At 36.6% G+C, this 22,570-nt stretch overlaps 1 protein-coding gene across 1 annotated transcript; it reads left to right on the top strand.

Moving 5' to 3' along the window:
- Window positions 1-17,956: 17,956 nt before the first annotated feature.
- On the top strand, window positions 17,957-20,743 carry LOC138893059 (uncharacterized). The gene is made up of 5 exons (XM_070176828.1): window positions 17,957-18,516; window positions 19,329-19,456; window positions 19,704-19,837; window positions 19,997-20,065; window positions 20,426-20,743. The coding sequence occupies exons 1-5, from the start codon at window positions 17,957-17,959 to the stop codon at window positions 20,741-20,743; spliced, it is 1,209 nt and encodes a 402-aa protein (XP_070032929.1).
- Window positions 20,744-22,570: the final 1,827 nt, after the last annotated feature.

Here is a 22,570-nt window from a genome sequence, read left to right as displayed (position 1 = left end):
CTGCTGTGAAACCCCACTCAACAGCCTAGGACACTCTCTCTTGAAATGACCAAATTCTCCGCACTCGAAACAACCCCTCCTCTGACGGAACTGCTACTCCTGATAACCCGAGGAATTACTTGCAAAAGTATGTGCGGACGAGGTATGATGAGAATTCTGCGCTGGTAGTGCACTGAATGAAGACTAGCCCGAGTGAGCACTGTAAGAACCATGGCTAGCTGATCCACCACGATGAGCTGGACGACCCGTCTGAGTATGTCTGTAAGAATGACTCCTACCATGGTGAAACTGACCCCCTGAAGGAACACCGTTGTAATCACCCGGACCATGAGGCCTCTTAGACTCTCTCTCTCTATCTCTCCACATTCCTGGCTATGAACCATCTCTATCTGCCGAGCAATGTCCACCACCTCATCAAAAGTAGCACCAGATACTCTCTCCCTAGTCATAAGTAACCACAGCTGATATGTGAGGCCATCAATGAACCTCCTAATCCTTTCCCTATTAGTGGGAACCAACCAGACTGCGTGACGAGCCAACTCAAAAAATCTCATCTCGTACTGCGTCACGGACATATCACTCTGGCGAAGCTGCTCAAACTGTCTGCACAGCTTTTCTCTGCAGGACTGAGGTACGAACTTCTCCAAAAAGACCACGGAGAACTGATGCCAAGTAAGGGGTGCTGCGCCAACAAGCCTACGTTTCTCGTAAGTATCCCACCATATGAGTGCAGACCCAGAAAACTGAAAAGTAGTGAATGAGACCCCACTGTTCTCCAAAATACCCGTTGTCCGAAGCATCCGTTGACACCTATCCAAAAAATCCTGAGCATCATCTGACTCAGTACCACAACCGGCTGGGCTGGTAGTGTCCCCGGTATCTGAAGTCCCTGTACTACCTGGTCTGGAGTACGGGAAATAGGGGTATGAGTACCTCACCCATCCTGAGAAGTGGCAGGTACGGCCTGAGCCGAAACCACCTGAGCAAGGCCAGTGCAGGCTGCCAATATCTAGGCCAAAGTCTCCTGAATGCCTGCAATCTCAATGGGCATAACTGGTGCCTGAGCTGATCCTGTCGACTCAACTATATTTGGAATCTTCTCCTGTGCTGGAACAACTGGTGGTACTATGGGTGCTATTCCAACTGTGGTACAAGCTAAACCTCGACCTCTACCTCGGCCCCGACCTCTACCACGGTCCCGGCCTCTCGCGGCCCTAACTGGTGGCACTGGTGGATGACCGTCCGATCTGGTAGTACGTGCCCTCACCATCTGTGAGAGAATAGAATAGCAGAAATTTAGTTTCCAGAATCAACAAATTCGCACGACAGAATACAAGAAAGTAAAATTTTCCTAAGGGTTCTGCAGCCTCTCGAAGATAAGTACAGACGTCTCTGTACCGATCCGCAAGACTCTACTAAACCTGCCCATGACTCGTGAGACCTATGTAACCTAGGCTCTGATACCAACTTTTCACGACCCAAAATCCCAACCTATCATAATGGCGCCTATCTCGATACTAGACAAGCCGAAAATCTCAATAAATCAAAACTTCTCTTTAATGTTGAAAATATAATATTTAAATACAATACAAACACTCTCCAAAACCTGGTGTCACTGAGTACATGAGCATTTAATATGAATACAAGTCTGGAAAATATAGTCTATAATAGTCTGAGACCAAATACAGTAAACAGAGAGATAGAGAAGGAGAGATAAGGTCTGCGGAACATAGCAGCTACCTCAAAATCTCTTGAAAATCAACCACTCGAAAGGATCAACACTTGTTATGTCCGGGAATACCTGGATCTGCACACGAAGTGCAGGGTGTAGTGTGAGTACAACCAACTCAGCAAGTAACAATAATAAATAAAAAACTAAATATAGTAACGAGCTACACAGTTATGGTTCATTTTTCAGTAATTCCAGCAAAGAATAGACATGCTATCAAATCTGGCAGTTTAATGTCAAATGAATTTTTATATAGTTCATGTTCATGTAATCCATATATCAACAATTTTTCAGAGATTTCACAACAATGACAGATAGCAACTAAGTGCAACAACAAATGGAAATCAAGTACAACCTCTTAGGACAATAATCACTCACTAGGCTCCCAGCCCTCATCACTCCCTGGGCTCCCAACCCTCATCACTCACTCTCAATGGGTACCCGCGCTCATTGGGGGTGTACAGACTCTGGAGGGGCTCCTACAGCCCAAACGCTATAATCTGCACGGACAACTCACGTGCCATAATATAAATATCTGGATCCGCACGGCCAACTCACGTGTTGCATGGCCAACTCACGTACTATAGTATAATATAAGGATTCTCACGGCCAACTCATGTGTTGCATAGCTAATTCACGTGCTATAGTATAATATAAGGATCTGCACGGCCAACTCACGTGCTGCACAGACAACTCACGTGCTATGATATCAATATCTCACAATCAGGCCCTCGGCCTCTCTCAGTCATAAATCTCTCCAGTCTCTAGGGCTCTCATTAATCATGAAATCAGCCCAAACAACAATGATATGATGTATCAATAATAATAACAGAGATTGAGATAAAATGTGCAAGTAAAAACTGAGACTGAGTACATATAGCATTTAGAAGGCAATTCAACAAGTACGCGACCTCGGTGAGTCCCAACAGTACTATCACATAGACTAAGAATGATTTCTAACATGATTTACATTCAAATTTCTATCAACACATAGAGAGCATATAGCTAACAACAAATTATTCAACTTTACAGTTTCCCGGGACGGACCAAGTCACAATTCTCTCGGTGCACGCCCACACGCCCATCACCTAGCATGTGCGTCACCTCCTAAATAATCACATGATACCAAAATCTGGGGTTTAATACCCTCAGGACCAGATTTAAAACTGTTACTTACCTCAAAACGTGAAACTCTTTACTCTGCTATGCCTTTGCCTCACAAATCGGCCTCTGAATGCCTCGAATCTAGTCACAAATAATTCGTTTCAGTCAATAAAATTTATTAATATTAATTCCATAAGAAAATACTATTTTTCATAAAAATTCGAAATTTAGTTCAAAAATCGCCCGTGGGGCCCACGTCTCGGAACTCGACAAAAGTTAAAAAATCTGAAAGCCCATTCAACCACGAGTCTACCCATACCAATTTTATCAAAATCTGACCTCAACTCGACCCTCAAATCTATAAATTTTATTTCCAAATTTCTAAGTTCCAATCTCCGATTTACACCTCAAAATCATGTAATCTAGTCGGATTATTCAATGATAATTCAATACTATGGAGTAGAAATTATCATAAGGGACTTACCTCAAGTTTTTCTTGAAAGTATATCAAAATCGCCTCTCCTCAAGCTCTAATTTGTCAAAAATGGCGAATGGGACGAAGTCCCTATTTTTATAATTCTGCCCAGACAACCTCGGTTCTACCTCGATCTTGGCCTTCGATCGAGGTTCTAGATCCTAGGCCTCGATCCTGGGCCTCAATCCTGGCCCTCGATCCCAGGCTTCGATCCTAGCCCTTGATCCTGGCCCTCGACCCTGGCCTTCTATCATGTCTTCGACCCTGCCTTCGATCGTGGCCCTCGACCCTGGGCTCGATCATGGCTTCGATCGTGGCCTTCGACCTTGGGCTCATATCTGGGCTCGATTTCTGGCAGAAGAAATTTCCAACAAAAGGAAATTGCAGCAACTGTTGTAGTTCAATTTTTGATCCGTTAACCAATCGAAACTCACCCGAGGCCCTCGAGACCTCAACCAAATATACCAATAAGTCCTAAAACATCATACGAACTTAGTCGAATCCTCAAATCATATCAAACAACGCTAAAACCATGAATTACGCCCCAATTCAAGCCTATTGAACTTTGAATTTTCTAATTTCTACAAATAACGCTGAAACCTATCAAATCACGTCTGATTGACCTCAAATTTTGCACACAAGTCATAAATGACATAACATACCTATTAAAATTTTCAGAATCGGATTTCAACACCGATATCAAAAAGTCAACCCCTCGGTCAAACTTCCCAAAAATTCAACTTTCGGCATTTCAAGTCTAATTCTTCTACGGACCTCCAAAAATTTTTCCTGACACGCTCCTAAGTCTGAAATCACCATACGGAGCTATTGGAATTATCAGAATTTGAATCCGAGGTTGTTTACACATAGGTCCATATCCGGTCCACTTTTCTAACTTAATGTCTCGTACTCTGAATTCCTTCTAAGTGTCTCATTTCACTCTATCCGGTCCACTTTTCAATTATGAGACTAAATGTCTCATTTCACTCTGAATTCCTTCCGGACCCGAACCAACTAACCCGATAAGTCATAAATCAATAGCAAGGCATAAATTGATTAGTAAATGGGGAAATGGGGTTATAATATTCAAAACGACCGGTCGGGGCGTTACATCGTCGAGCTTCGAGCTCTAAGACCAATCAACGATAAGGTCGGTATCATTATCGAGCTCATATCCAAATCAAACTACGAGGAAAAGCGGAGATTATCGGAGATGCATAGACCGACCAACACTCACCCCAAATATTAAGAATCCGAGTCAGAGTCGAGCTCGAACCAAGGCCGAGGGCTCGATCCAATACCGAGCTTGAGCCGGTATCGAGCTCCCAGACAAGAGCCGTTGCAACCGCACTAGGGGAGAGAATCTTGGCAGGAATCGAGGAAAAGATAATTCATCATGGGTTCTCCACCATATACCTTTTATATAGATAAAGTAGGATCCCTCTACTATAAAGGGAAAAATTCTTGTAAGCATAAGGGGCATGGTAAAAAAAGACAACTTCAGAGAGATTAACACTTTTTGGCTCATTTACTTTGCCTTATTCATCAATATTTCCTTTTTCTCTGCCTTATATTTCATTCCATCTGTCAAAGAATATATATATTTCTATTTCACTCTGCAATTTCTACCAAGTTATATCACGTATCCTTAGAACCATATACAAATTTAACTCTATCCGATTTTTCGGGTAAACACAATCAATTCTCTATACTTCATATGATAAGTAAAAATTAAAAGTGTTCTGGTTCGTAATTGAATTCTTACTCATATATGTATTTTTTAAAAATATAAGAAACTCCTATATCTATTTTCTTCCGAAACTATGTTTTACGAGCAAAAAACATAGTAACTGTAAATAGTACTATATTACTATCACATCATAAAATACAAAAGGGATTTTTTTTCTTCCTATACAATAGTTGAAACTTATTTACCAAAATTATTCTAATTTTGCATATTACTCGCCCTAAATAAGGATTACTTATAAATTATATACAATCCATCATTATTGCCTTAAATTAGGGGATTTGGTTACATCCATTTCCTATTTTCTCTCCACTCTTTTTTCAATAAAACTCCTTCCATCTGTGTATTATTTATTTTAAGCCATAATTAGCTTTATTAGTTGAGTAGATATTTTTGGTATCTAACAGTTTTTTGGTGTTAGCTAGGGGTGTACAAACCGAACCGAAAAACTGCACCAAATCAAAAAGTCAAACCAAACCGATTAAAAAACCCGACTAGGTTTGGTTTAATTTGCTTTGGTATTGAGTAAAAAAATCCGAACCAATCCGACATATAAATATATAATTTTTGTATATACTTTTAAAATTTTATATTGAATTTTCTTTAAAAAATGTCTAGAAATATTTGGGATTCTCTTGCGGGATATAATATTTAATAGTATATGAAGTGCTCCATATTTATTAACCTTAAATAATGGGTTGTATGATCACTTTCTCATCAAGTGTAACTGAAATGTGTCAATCTCTTTGTTTTCCATATTTATATCATATGTTAAGATCTATTAAATTTTTATATCTTTTTTGAATGTGAAGTGATTATTATTATTTAGGTATCATATTGATTTTTATGTTTAATTACTAAATTTGGTTAACCTTGAAAGTGTACATCAATAAAACATTATTGTTAGGAGACTAAAAAAATAACTATTATGTGTTACTAAGAAAATTCTCGCATAAGAATATTTTAATAGATAATATGTTTGTAAAATTTTTATGTTTTTACTAAACATATATTTACTTATCAAAAATTTAACAAAGTAAGATTAAAATAATATTTAAGTAACGAAAAACCCGACAAAATCGAACCAATCCAAACCGATATAGTTGGTTTAGTTTAGTTTTGATAAAAACCGAACTAACTCGGTCCATGTACACCCCTAGTGTTAGGAGATAACTATCTCTTTTCCTTATCAAGAAGCTTTTTAGCTTGTCATGACGGTAACTGGAGAGGTTTGAAATGAGTTGGATAAAAATCCTCCTCGACGATGAGCAGTAAAAAGTTTTTAGTATTCAGGTATTTGACTCTCCACCATTGATAGCCATTAAAAAGTTTTGAAACTTTGAATTCGAATTTGGATTTTCAATAACCATTATTTGTTTGAATTGGGTGTTGTTGCAAATAACTGGGAATAATATTGTTTGGAGTTTATATCTCAATTTTGAGAGTGTTTGGTGAAGACTAGACTTGATTTTGGCTGAATTTCAGATTGAAACTCGAAAAAGAAGAAGAAGAAGAATACATGACATATCATATACTTACGAAATTGTAGTAAAGTTATAGTATAATTGTATGTAAATTGTATTTTGTTGTAATTAATGTTTTTTTTTTATTTGAATGTTGTATGAAAGTTGAAAAATAGTTGTATAATATATGAATCGTTGTATAAAATTTATATTTAATTTATCAATTCTATCTTTTTACATAAAGTTGTTGATATGCCATTTGTATAATTGAGTTTAATCATAAGGTCATTTTTTTATTACTAAATGTCATTTTGCGATTACTGAATAAACCTTGTCTCACTATGCATGAACAACTTTGTGGACTCTTTATACGTTAACCATGAATTTAAGTAATATGAAGTGAGATCCGTTAAACTACTGATTTCTTATTTTTCTCCTTTAAGTTAGGCTCGTCTTCTTCCTCTTTCTTTTCTACTTTTACATGAATAACTTTGTGGACTCTTTATACGTTTACCATGAATTTAAGCAATATGGAGTGAGATCCATTAAGCTACCGATTTGTTGTTTTTTCTGCTTTAAGTTAGACTCGTCTTCTTCCTCTTTCTTTTCAAACCTTGGTTTAGATGTTGTAGTTTTGAAAGCATATTGGCCTTACTACTATCTGTAATTGGAATTCGAAAAAAGAAATAACCAGAAATATCATTCTCAAATTTCCCTTCTCATACTGAGCAAGCATGACAATGCAAGATATCTGGCAATATTTGAAGTTATTTCTTTCCTCATCAATCGGACAAAGCCAATGATGGCATATGATTGTTTTAACTGAGTATTCTTTAAATGCACACAAGGTTATATCGCCTAAAAGACGAGGTAATCAAAGGGGAAAAGGTGACATTCCTCAGCACCGTAGAAAGCATGTTGTTCGAACCATACTCAGAACAGAGTGATCTGTCGAATGTCACTACAATGGATTCATGTTTACATCTTTATACAACAAATAGCAAGTTGACAAATATTAAAATGTAGTGCATTAGATCATTTTTTACATGTTATTTTATTAAACAATTGAAATAAATGCTATCTCATGAAATATTAAGTGCACTTTGATATTTTTTAATGCCTAATTATTTCTAATCTTTTCGGTTTTATTTTTGTCATCCAAAGTTTAAAGGCTAGGAAAATTCATATTTGTTAATTTATCTATCAAATTATTCCAGTCATTTTATTATTTACTTCCAATGTAACGTACAATCGCATATATACAGATGAACAAATATACCAATCGCTGATGTAAACGCCAACGTATGATTGATGTTGATAGGTAATATTTGCTCAATCGACCCTAAACTAGTTCTAAAAACTTAATAGTATTTAGCCAAGGATAACTTTAATACTTTATTTAGTCAAAAATAACTTTAATACTTTAATGCATAATAGCAATTTTAGAAAGACAAGTAGTGAGATTAGAGAGATAGTAGTGTTTTATGTGAAAAAATGAAGAAGATGAAGAGGTATCTATAGTTTAGAATTAGGGTTAAAAATAAAGGGATTTTTTCATTCCTATACACTATTTGAAACCTTATGTCACGACCCAAAATCTCACATGTCGTGATGGCGTCTATCTCAATACTAGGCAAGACAAAAATCCCAATAAACCACCATTTCTTTTAAATTTGAAAACGAAATAATTAATTCAGCGGAAGAAATCTCAAAATTTCAAATATATCACTCACAAAACCCGGTATCACCAAGTACATGAGCATCTAATATGAATACAATGTCTGACTGATAAAAAGCCATTGTCTGAAAGTATAGAACATTACAATAACTGAAGAAAAGAGAGACAAGGTCAGCGGACGCCAAACAGCTACCTTGATAGTCTCCAACTGGTAGTACTCTGAAATCTAACAAATCTCTGTGTCCGAAAGCACTTGGATCTGCACACGAGGTGCAGAGTGTAGTATGAGTACAACTAACTCAATAAGTAACAAGACTAACCTCTGAGCTGAAAGAAATGATGAGCTCCGCAGGTACAATCCAGTATAAATAATGGTACAAAAATGTAGGCATGCTTTCAAATTCAACAGTTAAACTCAATACAAGTGAAATAGATCAATACTGCATGATATAAGGCATATGATATCTCAGTAGAAAGACCTCATGTAAATACTGATCACAAATTATCCGGTCACTCGGTACTGTTTATGGACAATCCAGCCCATGGGAGTTCCAACCCGCATATCAATACACATCGACTGACAGTCAGTCACTCAGTACTGTATAAGGCCAATCTAGCCCTGAGATAATTTATCCCTAAATATAAATGATACTGACAAGATCCATGTCCAGATAACTCATTACAATACAAATAAGTAAGGCAAGTCCATGCCCTGGGAAAATCCGTCCCAAATATATATATAAGCAGTAAGTAAGGAAAGTCCATGCCCTAGGAAGTCCATCCCGAATATCGATGATCATCTACGCTCACTGGGGGTGTGTACAGACTCCGGAGGGGCTCCTTCAGCCCAAGCGTAATACAAAGCCAATATGGCCTACTGCAGGAGGGCAGTCCCGGTCCGTATAATAATAAATCCTATAAGGCCTGCTGCAGGCGGACAGCCCCGATCCATAAAATAGTAAAGACAATAAGGCATGTTGTAGGCGGGCAGCCCCGATCCATAAAATAGTAAAGCCAATAAGGCCTGCTATAGGCGGGCAGCCCCGATCCATTATATAATAAAGCCTATAAGGCCTGCTGCAGGCGAGCAGCCCCGATCCAGAACAATAATAATGTATAAAGCCATTATGGTCTGCTGTGTCACGCAGCTCAATCCCATAAATATCCTCACAATGGACAATTATTACTGAGTGTGAAATGTATATTTTTGAACAATTAATTCAACAGCAACACGACCCCATGGGTCCCAAAATATCGGCACGTAGCCTACACATGATCTTTAATAAAAGCCTCAACTCAATTTCTCTAGCATGTTCAGATAATAACATGATTCTTTAATCTTACAACTGCACAGGATTTATTCAAGACACAATTTATGTGGTGCACGTCCACATGCTCATCACCTATCGTGTGTGTCACCTCCAAATAATTTATATCATACTAAATTCAGGAATTCATACCCTCATAACCAAGTTTAGAAGTGTTACTTACCTCAAACCGTGTAATTCTTTATTACTCTATGCCTTTGCCACGAGAATTGGTCTCCAAAAGCCTCGTATCTAGCCACAATTAATTTGATTCAATCAATACGAAATATTGTAATAATTTAATACGAAAATACTAATTTTCCAATAAAAATCTGAAATTAACTCAAACATTTCCTGTGGGGCCCACATCTCGGAACCCAACAAAAGTTACAAAATATGAACGCTCATCCAACCATACAAATTTCACCAAATTCCGACATCAACTCGACCCTCAAATCTTAAGTTAAAGTCTTTGAAGATTTCTACCATTTTCAACTCAATCTTTACCCATTTGAACTCAACGATCCTTCCACAAACCTTATTGGTATGTATAAATAATACTATTACACCCAATAATCATACTCTTAATCACCCATCTTTACCCAAACTCGAAATTGAAGACTATGGGTTAGAACCTTACCTCTTGGGTGAAGATCTTGTGATATTTCCTTGTTGGATTTCAAAGCTTGAACAAGATCTTGATGAACAAAGCACTTGAGCTTCTTCCTCAATCTAGAACACTCTCCCTTCTCTCTAAAAAAAATGTCAGATTTTTTCTCCAAAATAAGTCCCAAAGCCTATTTATTAAAATGGGTTCGGGTTATGAAAATAGAAACATTAACCCTCTGAAAGCAGGTTTGCGGTCGCATAATGGACCGCAGAATGGGTATGCGGGTCGCAAAATGCACCGCAAAATCAATGCCCAGAAAAGGGCTTCACTGGATAGGTTTGCGACCATTTTGCGGTCGCATAACTATTTCTGCGATCGCATAATGGTTCTGTGATCGCAGAATTGGTCGCAGAATGGTATTTTTCCAGACTTTGATAATTTGGTCATAACTTCTTGTAGGAATGTCCAAATGACGAACGGTTTTAAGCGTTAGAAACGAGACTCAAAGATCTTTCATTTGATAGGTAGATAATCACATAACTCAATATATATGTGTAGATATTCTCGTTCAAAGTTGGATCTTGTGCAAACTCACTTGAAACTTTAGTCTATTATGAAATTTTCAACTTCTACATTTGATGTCGAAACCTATCGAATCAAGTCCGATTGACCTCAATTTTTGCACACAAGTCATAAATGACATAACAGACCTATTTCAATTTCCGGAATTGGATTCTGACCCTGACATCAAAAAGTCAACCCCACGGTCAAACTTTCCAAAAATTCAACTTTCGCCATTTCAAGCCTAATTCTACTACGGACCTCCAAATAATTTTCCGGACACGCTCCTATGTCCAAAATAACCATACGGAGCTATTGAAAATCATCAGAATTCAATTCCGAGATCGTTTACACATAAGTAAAAATACGGTCAACTTTTCCAACTTAAGTTTTCAATTATGAGACTAAGTGTCTCATTTCACTCTGAAATCCTTCCGGACCCGAACCAACTAACCCGGTAAGTTATAAATCAACTGTAAGGCATAAATGAAGCAGTAAATGGGCGAACGGGGTTGTGATACTCAACACGACATGTCGGGTCGTTACACCTTATTACGAAAAATGTCCATGTTTTGATATTTACCCGACCTAAACACATTTTAGTTACAAAATATATATAATCCACCTTAAAAGGCTTCCAATCCATTATTTGTGCCTTCAATCAAGGGATTTAATTACACCATTTTCTTTTTTTTCTCCTCTCTCCCCTCTTACAACAAACAAGATCAGTGAGCACGACTGAGAAATTTAAATATGCGTAAATTTCACCGAAAGCAATAGTAAAATATAGGAGGGGTCATTGAAAATATCTCAGTATTAATAGTCAGATCGTGAATTACCTCTTCGGGTCTTCCTTCAAGATTATTCACCAAATCTATCATAAACGGGTTTTGTCTAGCTTTTCGCAAGTCCATTGTCTCCTTCCTCGATTTATTTCTCTCCTGCCTCGACATTTTACCTTCTTCCATAGGAGCAGGTACAAGCTTGGGGGGTCGATATATATTGCTGTCATCCTGTAGCTCAAGACAAGAAACATTCAACCATCTCTTTTACTTTAGGAAATCATATGGGAGAACGAGAGAGTAAAATCATAATTTCAACTTTTTGAACTGCTAATGATCGAGTCAACTCTTTGAACAGGAAGAGGAAAAAGGAACTAAAATGGTCATTTCATGGTCAAGTACCAATCACTCAACAAATTTAAATATATTTTTTATACAAATTTTATACAAATGTGTCTTTTGTATATTTTATATATGATTTATACATAGTAAAAATAAATTTCATACATAATAATTATATATTATTCAACGTATCTACAACTTATCTACAACTACAATATTATACCACTTAACTACAATTTTTATACAAACTTTATACAATATGTCTTTTGTATATTTTGTATCTGATTTATACATAGTAAAAATAAATTTCATACAACTAATTATATATTATACAACTTATCTACAACTTTCATACATTATTTCTATCCCAATTATATACAACTACAATATCATACAATATTGTTCAACTTTCATACAATATTCGAAGAAGAAGAAGAAAAAAAAGAAGAAGACATGACATACATTATACTTATGAAATTGTAGTAAAGTTATAGTAAAATTGTAGGAAAACAATTTTACTATAACTTTACTACAATTTCATAAGTATAATGTATGTCATATCTTCTTCTTTTTCTTCTTCTTCTTCTTCGAGTTTCAATCTGAAATTCAGCCAAAATTAAGTCTAATCTTCAGCAAAACACCCTCAAAATTGAGATATAAACTCCAAACAATATTCTCAATTATTTGCAACAACACCCAATCCAAACAAATAATGATTTTTGAAAATCCAAATTCGAATTCAAAGCTTCAAAACTTTTTAATGGCCGTCAATGGTGGAATTGCTGCTCTCTTACTGGAATTAGGGCCGATCTTCGAAAGTGTTTTCTTCTTCATTGAAAGTTAAGCAAGCAACAGGCGTTAATGGAGGGAGATACTGAAGATACGTGGGGGGAGGGGGATGTGGGGGAGTAGGATATAGACGTTAGAGTGATTTTATGATTTAATTATTATCATTAAATGCCTAAAATGTACATAATTGGTAATTTTGTATATATTATGTAATTAGATTAAAACTTGAATAGGGAGGGTAATAAAGTTTGAAATAGTGTATAGGAATGTAAAAATTCCAAAAATAAATAATGGGTGGTAGAGGATGTTCTTGGATGAGGCCATTTTGGTTGTTAAGTGTCGTTGTCCAATGACTAAACTGCAAAAATAACCGTTGTATTTCTATCGAAATTTTTTAAAAAGAAATTATTTTACTTGTTCTAGGCCAAGACGCGATCAGTCTGGACTGGATTTTAGCGGGTCGATCGGGTCGGTCTAAACGGGACCAACACCTAGTCATTCCTCTTTCCAAGCCTGCTTATACCCCATCCATCTTCCCTACTGACCGTAGGATCGGGCGGAACCAGACCCGGGACGGGACCGAGTTGACTAGGTCCACTTAACAACCCTAGATAATGTAAAGTCAGCGATGAATTGGATATCTGAAATGACATAAATACCCTTAGACTAACTTTTAATTTTAGGAGACAGAGAATGAAATGTTAATTGCTTCGGTACCACAGCCATGGCCTACAATGAAATTTTAGGAGACAAATGCTGTTATCTACAAGCGTTACGTCTCAGTTGGAGTAACAAACCCATGGCCTACACTGTCATTCCTTTTTTGCTTCTCTTTGACTTCCATCTTATTCACCCTTTTATGGCAATTTGCACCACCAGGCAAACCCAAAGCCTTCATGCTTGGTGCTTGCACAGCTATTTCCATCGCTGTATTACAACTATTCAACTATATGGTACCACAAGCGCGAAAATGTTCTCTTTTAGCTGACTTTTTCCTTTAGTTGTGACTTTTAATTTTTAACTTTTTGGGAGGGGCTTACTGTTATGGATACTTAACAATAGGAATGGGAGAGGAAATATAGGCTGCAAGATTTTGCAGTGAGCAAGTTGTATGGTTTGTTTCCATTAGTCGGTTCAAGTTGTGACTTGTGATCCCTTGTATATTGTTGAGTTGGTTAATTCAGTCAACTGTTGATGCTACACAAGCTCACGAGCCACAAGAACAAAGGAATCTATAAACATAAAAATGACCAATTGGGGTTATGTAGTGTGTTGACTACCTTTTGACATTCAAGGCTAATTTCTCTTCAACCCACTTGATTACATATTTGCAATTGGACAGCATTTGAGTTGAACATAATAATATACAAAAAAGAGTATATTAAGTTTTAAAAATGTATGTATTTGGACATGAACTTCATTTTAAAAAGTGTTTTATGAAAGTTGAAGATTTTAAAGTCTTCACTTGAAATTAATTTTCAAATCGCAATTTCAAAACTTCACTTAAAATTTAAAAAATTATTTCAGTTGCACTTCAAACTTTTCATTAGCTAACTTCAATTTACAAGTAATTATTTCATTTTTTTAGTTCTAATGTGACATCATGAATTCAAAGTGGCCCTAATTTAAGTGTGCGACCTCAGCAGGATTCCAATTAGCATGAAAGTCCATTTATTGTGGAATCTATCACTCGTAAAATGAAATGAAAATAAGATATAGATCCAGTTAAAGGTTATCCCTTTTGGAGAATAAGGAGGGACAAGGGAAAAATTCCGGGCAGTTCGGATTATGGAATCCCATTTAAGGATCGTGTTCGGGCAGTTCGGATTGAATATGAAAATTTCGGTTTTAATTTTTAATTTTCGGATTGAAGAAATGACAATCCAAATCTAATCCAAGTGAGTTAGGATTGGATTGGATTTTTTAAGTTCGGTTTCGGATTAATCGGTTTAGATATTTTGGATTTTCGATTTTGAGCATATAACTTGAGTTTTTTATTATTATTATTTTATAAAAATGAATATCCAAATGAAGTACTCGTGTTAAATTGCCTGAAAAGTTCATCATTGTCACCACAATCATCCAAATACAATATTCAAGTAGTGAAATTATTATCAAAAAAATGCAACAGAGACATTAATACGGCCAATAAGAAGTAGCAATAGTAAAACCATGTCCAAATAGAACGTATACTGACAGTAACTTAGTAATTAATATTGAATATATGCGATAATATCTAATGTATAGGGTATTGAACTTATTAACATTGACTAGAGCTGTCAATATGGGCTGGCCCAACCCAATCTAGCCCAGCCCACACGAGCGTTGACATTTGACGGGCTGGGCTGGGCCGGCCCACTATTTTCATTGGCCTTAAAATGGTCAGTCCAACCCAGCCCTACGTTGGGTCACGGGCCCCACGGGCCGGCCCATTATTTTTATAAATTATTTTTTATATTTTTTAAAATTTAAATTTTAACCAAAAGTACAATATATATATATATACAAGTCAAAAATATACTTGTTGGATAGAAAGTTTCTGCAAAACTTAATAACTATTGATATTGTTCCAATAGATTACTATAAAATACAAAAAAGTTGGACAATATTTCATTCATTAAAAGTCAATACTCAAAATAAACTACTAAAAAAGATTTTCAAGGTGCTTGTGGCATATACTAATTAATCATCTTCATCAAGAACATTTGAATCCTCTTGTGAAAAAAAGATATCATCTTCATTTTCATCTAAATCTATAATTATATGCAATGTTAATTAGCTAACATTAAGAAACAACAAAAATTATTTATATTCACATAAAAAATTTACTAGTTTGGGATTGGACTACTCTTCTTGTTATTTTTAGTTCCTTATTTTTTTTATATTTTTAATTAAATACGTTATTAAGCCCACGGGCCTGCCCAACCCAGCCTCGGTCAAGCCTTATAGGCCAGGGGCTTACTTGGGTCGGGCTTAAAAGGCTCGTTTTTAAATATGCTCCAAAAATTTTAGCTCAACCCTATTAAATAACGTGTTGGGTTGGGCCGGCCTAGCGGGCCAAGTCTATATTGACGGCTATACTATTGTCATATGGATAATGGACTAAATATAAATTATAAAAAATTTGAATTTTCGGATATCCAAAAATTCGAAGTATCAAATCCAATATCTAATCTGAAATCCAAAAAAAATTAAAATTAAATTTAAAATCCAATCCGTAATCCGAAAAACCAAACCAAAAATTCAAAAAAAATCGGATTTTAGTTTGCCCAAATAATGTCCGCCCCTAGTCCCATTCATAAAATCAAATCTCTCTTTTTATGATAAGTTTTAAGAAGTTATTGACATGCCCTTATTTAACAAATTAATTAGGATAGTTACTATGCGTACATGAGGATGTTCACCTTCATTGAAATATAATCAAACTTTATCATTTACCAAAGTAATCATGTTCAAACAAAACTGGTCACCTAAGTTAAGACGGAGAGAGTTTTTATTTTTTAGCTTCCCGCATATCTTTTGGTAATAACCATTTGGTATCCGTAATCATTGACCCGATAAATCGAGATTTTAGTTACGTATTTTCATTCAAGAAGGAAACGCCTACGAGGGATTTCTCCATTTCTAGGCTCGAACCCGAGGGTTCTGATTAGAAGAATTCATTCATACGAGGGGCGAAACTACCTTTTGCTAATTGACCACCCTTCGTCGAAATATTAAAAAATATTATATTGTGCATATAAGTAAATTAGATTTCAGATGTACATAACATATATTGAACACTCTTTAGAATTCCATGAAAGGCATATGCCAAGGAACTATAGTTTAATTTATGTTCGTCTATCCAATTGGTTGGATTCCACTACAAAAGTTAGAAATTATAAGAAAGTAAATGTTGGCCCAAGTGAAGTTTTGTTTTGAAGATTGACAAAGGAAGCTCAGGCATGAACCAGGTCCATCCCCTGCGTACACAGACACAGGCAAATTCGAGCATGAGGAATGCACGTGAAGGAGATAAGCTTAACTTGTTATATCTGATATCTCTTGATCGAAAAGGTTGCATAATTGATAAGGAGAAGGACTCCTTACTCAAAGAGAACACTATTCAAGGTAAGGGAGGAGTTAGAAGTTGAGGATAACTAGAACTCTTCCATCAAGGAAGAGTATCATTAGAATTCTAGTTGTTTCTTATTCTACTAACTTTATATATTGCAGGATGTTCTCATTCTACATATACGCACAAAAGCAGAAGTTAAACGTGAGTTGAGAGCAACGGGATTAGAGGTAATCCTTAGGTTTACAAAGAGTTTTTGTAAATATTATTTTGGCTCAGTGCTTTAGTGAAGTGTTGAGGAAAATCCTACTGAGTAGTAGGTCGTGATTTTTTCACATTTTGAGCCGGGTGTTTTTCACGTAAAAATACTTGTGTTCTTTACTTTTCGCATTTACTATTTCAGCAACAGTAGGTTAAGTAACACTTAGAAGAACCAGATCCGTATATAATCAGTGCACTCGAAAATTGGACACCACACAAATCACCCCCCTCCCCCTCTTGTGTGGCATTGACATATAAAATATCAATTGGTATCAGAGCGGGTTATCCTTGAAGATGCTAACACATTAGGAGAAGATCAAGATGAGTGCACCACCTGAAAACCTGGAAGGGCAATCCACTACTAGGCCACCACTCTTCACGGCCAGTATTACTCTTGGTGGAAAAATATGATGAGAGATCACATCATAGGAGATGACTATGAGCTATGGTATATTGTCACTGATGGTCCACTGGATACTTTGAAGAAAAATGTTGAAGGAGAAGATGTGACAAAGACAAGAGTTGATTGCACTGTTGAGGACTTGAAGAAATGGGAGAAGAACGCTAAAGCCAAGAAATGGCTTGTTTGTGGACCTTGTCCAGATGAGTATAGCAGAATCCAAAGTTGTACTACTGCCAAGGAAATCTGGGACACTCTGCAAGTGGCTCACGAAGGAACACCTAGGTGAAAAAGTCCAGAGGAACTCTAGTGTATTCTCAATATGAGAACTTTACTATGAAGGGAGGATAAACCATTCAAGAGATGTACACAAGGTTTACTACATTGACAAATGAACTAAAGTCGTTTGGAAGGATTATTTCTGAAGAAGATAGAGTCAAGAAAATATTGACAAGGATTCTGCCTATTACTTGGGAGAGAAAAATTACTGCCATTCAGGAATCAAAGAACATTTCCACCCTCCCACTGGATGAATTAATTGGAAATCTTACTGCTTATGAACTTAGGAGACAAACTATGAAAATGGATGTACCTAAGAAGTAAAGGAGCTTGGCGCTCAAAATCACTGAAGGTTCTGATCTAGAAGATGATGAAATGGCTATGATCACCAAGGATTTCAAGAAGTACTTGAGAAGAGGAAAGGGTCCTTCAAGCTATAGTAAATCAAAAGTTCCTGAGAAGCAAACCAATGATGGATGCTACAAGTATAGAAAGACTGATCACCACATCAAAAACTGTCCCCAATGGGAAAGTGAATGGAAGAAGGAAAGAGCTGAACGAAGGAACGAGAAGAAAGAACAAGTTCAACCCAAGAAAAGCAAAGGATCAATCGAGGCTATGGTCGCTGCTTGGGGAGAAAGCTCATATAAAAGCTCAGATGATGATGATGGGGATGAACAAGCATTTATGGCCATTGGAGAATCTTATGAGGAAATTGAGGTCCAAGTGAAGGAGAGCAGTCAAATATGGTACATGGATAGTGGCTGCTCAAAGCACATGACAGAAAATAAGAACCAGTTCCTTTCACTTGAGGACCTTAAAGGAGGTAATGTCTCCTTTGGAAATGGGAAGATAGGTGAGATCATTGGGGTTATAAAGGTAGGTAAGAATGATTCTCATTCTATTGAGAACGTCTACTTGATAGATGGACTAAAGTACAGTCTAATAAGCGTATCATAATTGTGTGATAAAGGTAACATGTAGCATTCACATCTACCAAATATTTTGTGATTAATCTTACCACTGACAAGATAGTTTTGCAGGAAAAAAGAGTGAACAACATATATGTTGTAAATTTGTCCACACTTTCAGAAAATGAACTCACTTGCTTAAGTGTGTTGGATAATAATCCCCTCCTTTGGCACAAGAGACCCTGACATGCCAGTCTAAGTCAACTCAACAAACTTGTCTCCAAGGACTTGGTGATAGGACTGCCTAACATTAAGTTCAAGGAAGATAAGGTTTGTGAAGTTTATGCAAGGGGGAAATATGTAAGATCCTCTTTTAAAAGCAAGAAAGTGGTAAGCACCACCAGGACGATGGAACTGGTCCATATGGATCTTTGTGGACCAATGATAACATTTAGCAGATGTGGTAAGAGATATGTGATGGTGCTTGTTGATGATTACTCTAGGTTTACTTGGATATTGTTTTTAACATCTAAAGATGAAGCATTTGACATGTTCACTTCGTTTGTTAGAAAAACTCAGAAACAACTAGGTAATCAACTTGCATCAATTAGGTCTGATCATGGTACTGAATTTGAGAATGCTAAATTTTCTGAATTTTGTGATGAATATGGCATAGATCATAACTTTTCTGCTCCTAGGACTCCACAACAAAATGGAGTAGTTAAAAGAAAAAATAGGACACTTGAAGATATGGCTATGACTATGCTTCTTTCTAGTAAAATCCCTCATAGTTTCTGGGCAGAAGCTGTGAACACTGCATGTTACATCATAAATAGGTGCATGACTAGACCTCTTGTAGAGAAAACTCCCTATGAGTTACTTAAAGGGAGAAAGCCAAACACATCCTATCTTAGGGCATTTGGATGCAAGTGCTTTGTGTACAACAATGGTAAAGACTCTCTAGGTAAGTTTTATCCCAGAAGTGATGAGGGAGTATTCTTGGGATATTCTTCACATAGTAAAGTTTACAAGATTTATAACAAAAGAACTATGTGTGTAGAAGAAAGTGTACATGTAGTTTTTTATGAAACTAACATTCTTTCTGAGAGACAAGAACATGAAGATGAAGCAATTGGGCTGGTTAGAAACTCAAATGAAACCACAGCCCAGACTGAAGTTGTACCATAAGAAAGGAATATGTAATGGAACAGGTCCTTCTACCCAAGGCAATCTGACAGGGGAAACTGAACAAAGAAGAACTGATCCTCAAACCCTGAGGGAACCTGTCCATGAACCTGTTCCTCAGCAACAAATCACTAAAGGAACATCTAAGGGAAACCAACTGGTTGTGAAACCTCATAAGTACCAAAGTTCTCATCCCATTGAGAACATAATTACTGATCCAACCTCTGGAATCAAAACCAGATCTTCTTTGAAGAATCTTTGTGCTTTTGATGCTTTTCTATCTCTTATTGAACCTAAAAATGTTGCTGAGTCTTTGCAGGATGCAGACTGGGTGAATGAAATGCAATATGAACTCAACCAATTTGAGAGAAGTCAAGTTTGGCATCTGGTACCAAGACCCAAAGACAGATAAGTAATTGGCACTAAATGGGTCTTTAGAAACAAACTTGATGAAAATGGAACAGTTACAAGGAACAAGGTAAGATTGGTGGTTCAAGGATATAGTTAAGAGGAGGGCATAGACTATGATGAGACTTTTGCTCCAGTTGCAAGATTGGAAGCAATTGAACTCCTTATAGCCTTTGCTGCTTAGTTGGAATTCACTCTCCATCAGATGGATGTCAAGAGTGTCTTCCTCAATGGCTATCTAAAGGAAGAAGTGTTTGTCAAGCAACCTCCATGCTTTGAAAGCAAGGAATGTCCTGATCATGTGTACAAGCTTGACAAGACACTTTATGGGCTCAAGCAGGCTCCAAGAGCATGGTATGAAAGATTATCAAAATATTTGCTTGATCATGGCTACAAGAGAGGTAAAATTGATAATACTTTATTCTTGAAAGAAAAAGGTAAAGATCTCTTGGTAGTTCAGATATACGTTGATGATATAATCTTTGGAAAAACTACTGATAAGTTAAGTAAAGAATTTGCTAAACTAATGGGAAGTGAATTTAAAATGAGTATGATAGGTGAGCTTAATTTCTTTTTAGGCTTACAAATTAAACAAAACTTAAATGGAACTCTGATCCATCAGCAGAAGTATGTGAAAGAGTTGCTTAAAAGGTTTTAAATGGAAGATTCCAAAGAAATTGACACTCTTATAGCAACAACCACAAAATTGGATATAGATGAACCTGGTTCATCTGTTGATCGAAAGTTGTATAGGGGAATGATTGGCTCTTTATTGTATCTCACTGCTAGTAGACCTGACATTGTTTTTAGTGTAGGCCTTTGTGCTAGATTTCAGGCAAATCCAAAGAACTCTCACTTGACTGCTGTCAAGAGGATCTTGAGATACCTAAAAGGCACCACTGACCTGTGTCTATAGTATCCGAAAGGTAGTAATTTCTATCTAGTGGGATATGTTGATGCTAATTATGCAGGTTTTCTTGTGGGTAGAAAGAGAACCTCGGGTATGGCACACTTTATTGGCTCATGTATTGTGTCTTGGGCCACCAAAAAGCAAAATTTTGTGGCCTTATCTACTGTTGAAGCTGAGTATGTTGTTGCTACTTCATGTTGTGCTCAATTGTTGTAGATCAAACAACAATTAATGGACTTTGGGATTGATGTAGGTTGTATCCCCATCTTTTGTGATAACACTAGTGTAATTAGTATGACCAAGAACCCGGTTCATCACAAAAGGACTAAGCACATAGATGTGAGGCATTACTTTTTGAGGGATAACTTTGAAAAGGGTTTGATTTATGTGGAGTTTTGTGCTACTGACAAGCAAATAGCTGACATCTTTACAAAAGCTCTAAGTAAAGATCACTTTGAAAGGAACAAGTTAGAATTAGGGATGATTAAGATCACCTAAAAGGACCTGTTCAAATTCATAATGAAAAAAAAATGGTTAGAAAATCTGTAAATTTTGTACATAATTAGATTAGATTTTGCTCAGTCTCATACTTTCATCAGTATACTCTTGTTCCATATGCTAAAATGACTCATTAATCTCTAATGATATTATCTCTATTTTTTTGAAAAATTCAGACTTACATAAGAGATTTCTCAGTGAGGAACCTGGTTCATCAAGATTACTTGGTACGTATTCTCCACTCTGCATAATTTGGAATAATTATATTTGGATTTTGATCAAAAGGAGAGTCCCATTCAATACTAAACCCCTCGATCTTATCAGTTACGAAATGAACCGATTTTATTCAAACAGAGTCCAAACCACATTAAGTGCCTAGATTCTGGGGACACTCTTCAACGTCTTTTCAAACTGAATTTCAGTTTGATTAGACTTCTATAAAGGTTGTCGTTACCCAATCAAAGACCTCCACTTTAAATTGATTAGGCCTCAGTTGCTTCCTCACTTCTCAATTCTCAAACCGTCAAGAATTTCTCTCCTCTCTTATCTTCCAAAACACACACAAACCCATTTTTTCCAAAATTCCCAAGCACATAAATGGCTAACACCTCTGAGAATCCTTCATCGGCACCCAAAGAAATCACATCCACACTATTTATTAACCCTTCGCCAACCTCTAAGAAAAATAGGGTAAAAATGATAGCTCACAAGGTTGTCGCTGGTGGAGAGCAGATCAAGAAAATAAATGAAAGATTGAAAGCGGGTAGGGAAGAAGAACCCCAGAAATCTGATGAATCATTCAAGTTTGCTACTGAGGGGGAAGAAACGGTTTCTTCTGAAATAGAGCAGGTAGCTTCTGGCTCTAAAGTTACTCCTCAAATTATTTCTGAGATTGCTACAAATCTGGAGACTAGGTTTGTTCTGGTAGGAACTGTAGTAGGTATTGAAACTACTGTGTCTGGAAAGTTTGGTGGTAAAAATAAAATGAGGAAAGAAAAAGAGAGTGGGGTGCTCGAAGTGTTGTGAGGGGTACGGGAAAAGGAGTGGTTGATTCTTTACCCACTCATGTTGGTTTAA

The sequence above is a fragment of the Nicotiana tomentosiformis genome, chromosome 5 (assembly GCF_000390325.3).
Source record: "Nicotiana tomentosiformis chromosome 5, ASM39032v3, whole genome shotgun sequence".
NCBI lineage: Eukaryota > Viridiplantae > Streptophyta > Magnoliopsida > Solanales > Solanaceae > Nicotiana > Nicotiana tomentosiformis.
Note: the sequence above shows the minus strand (reverse complement) of the source record. Positions and strands in the feature narration are given on the sequence as shown.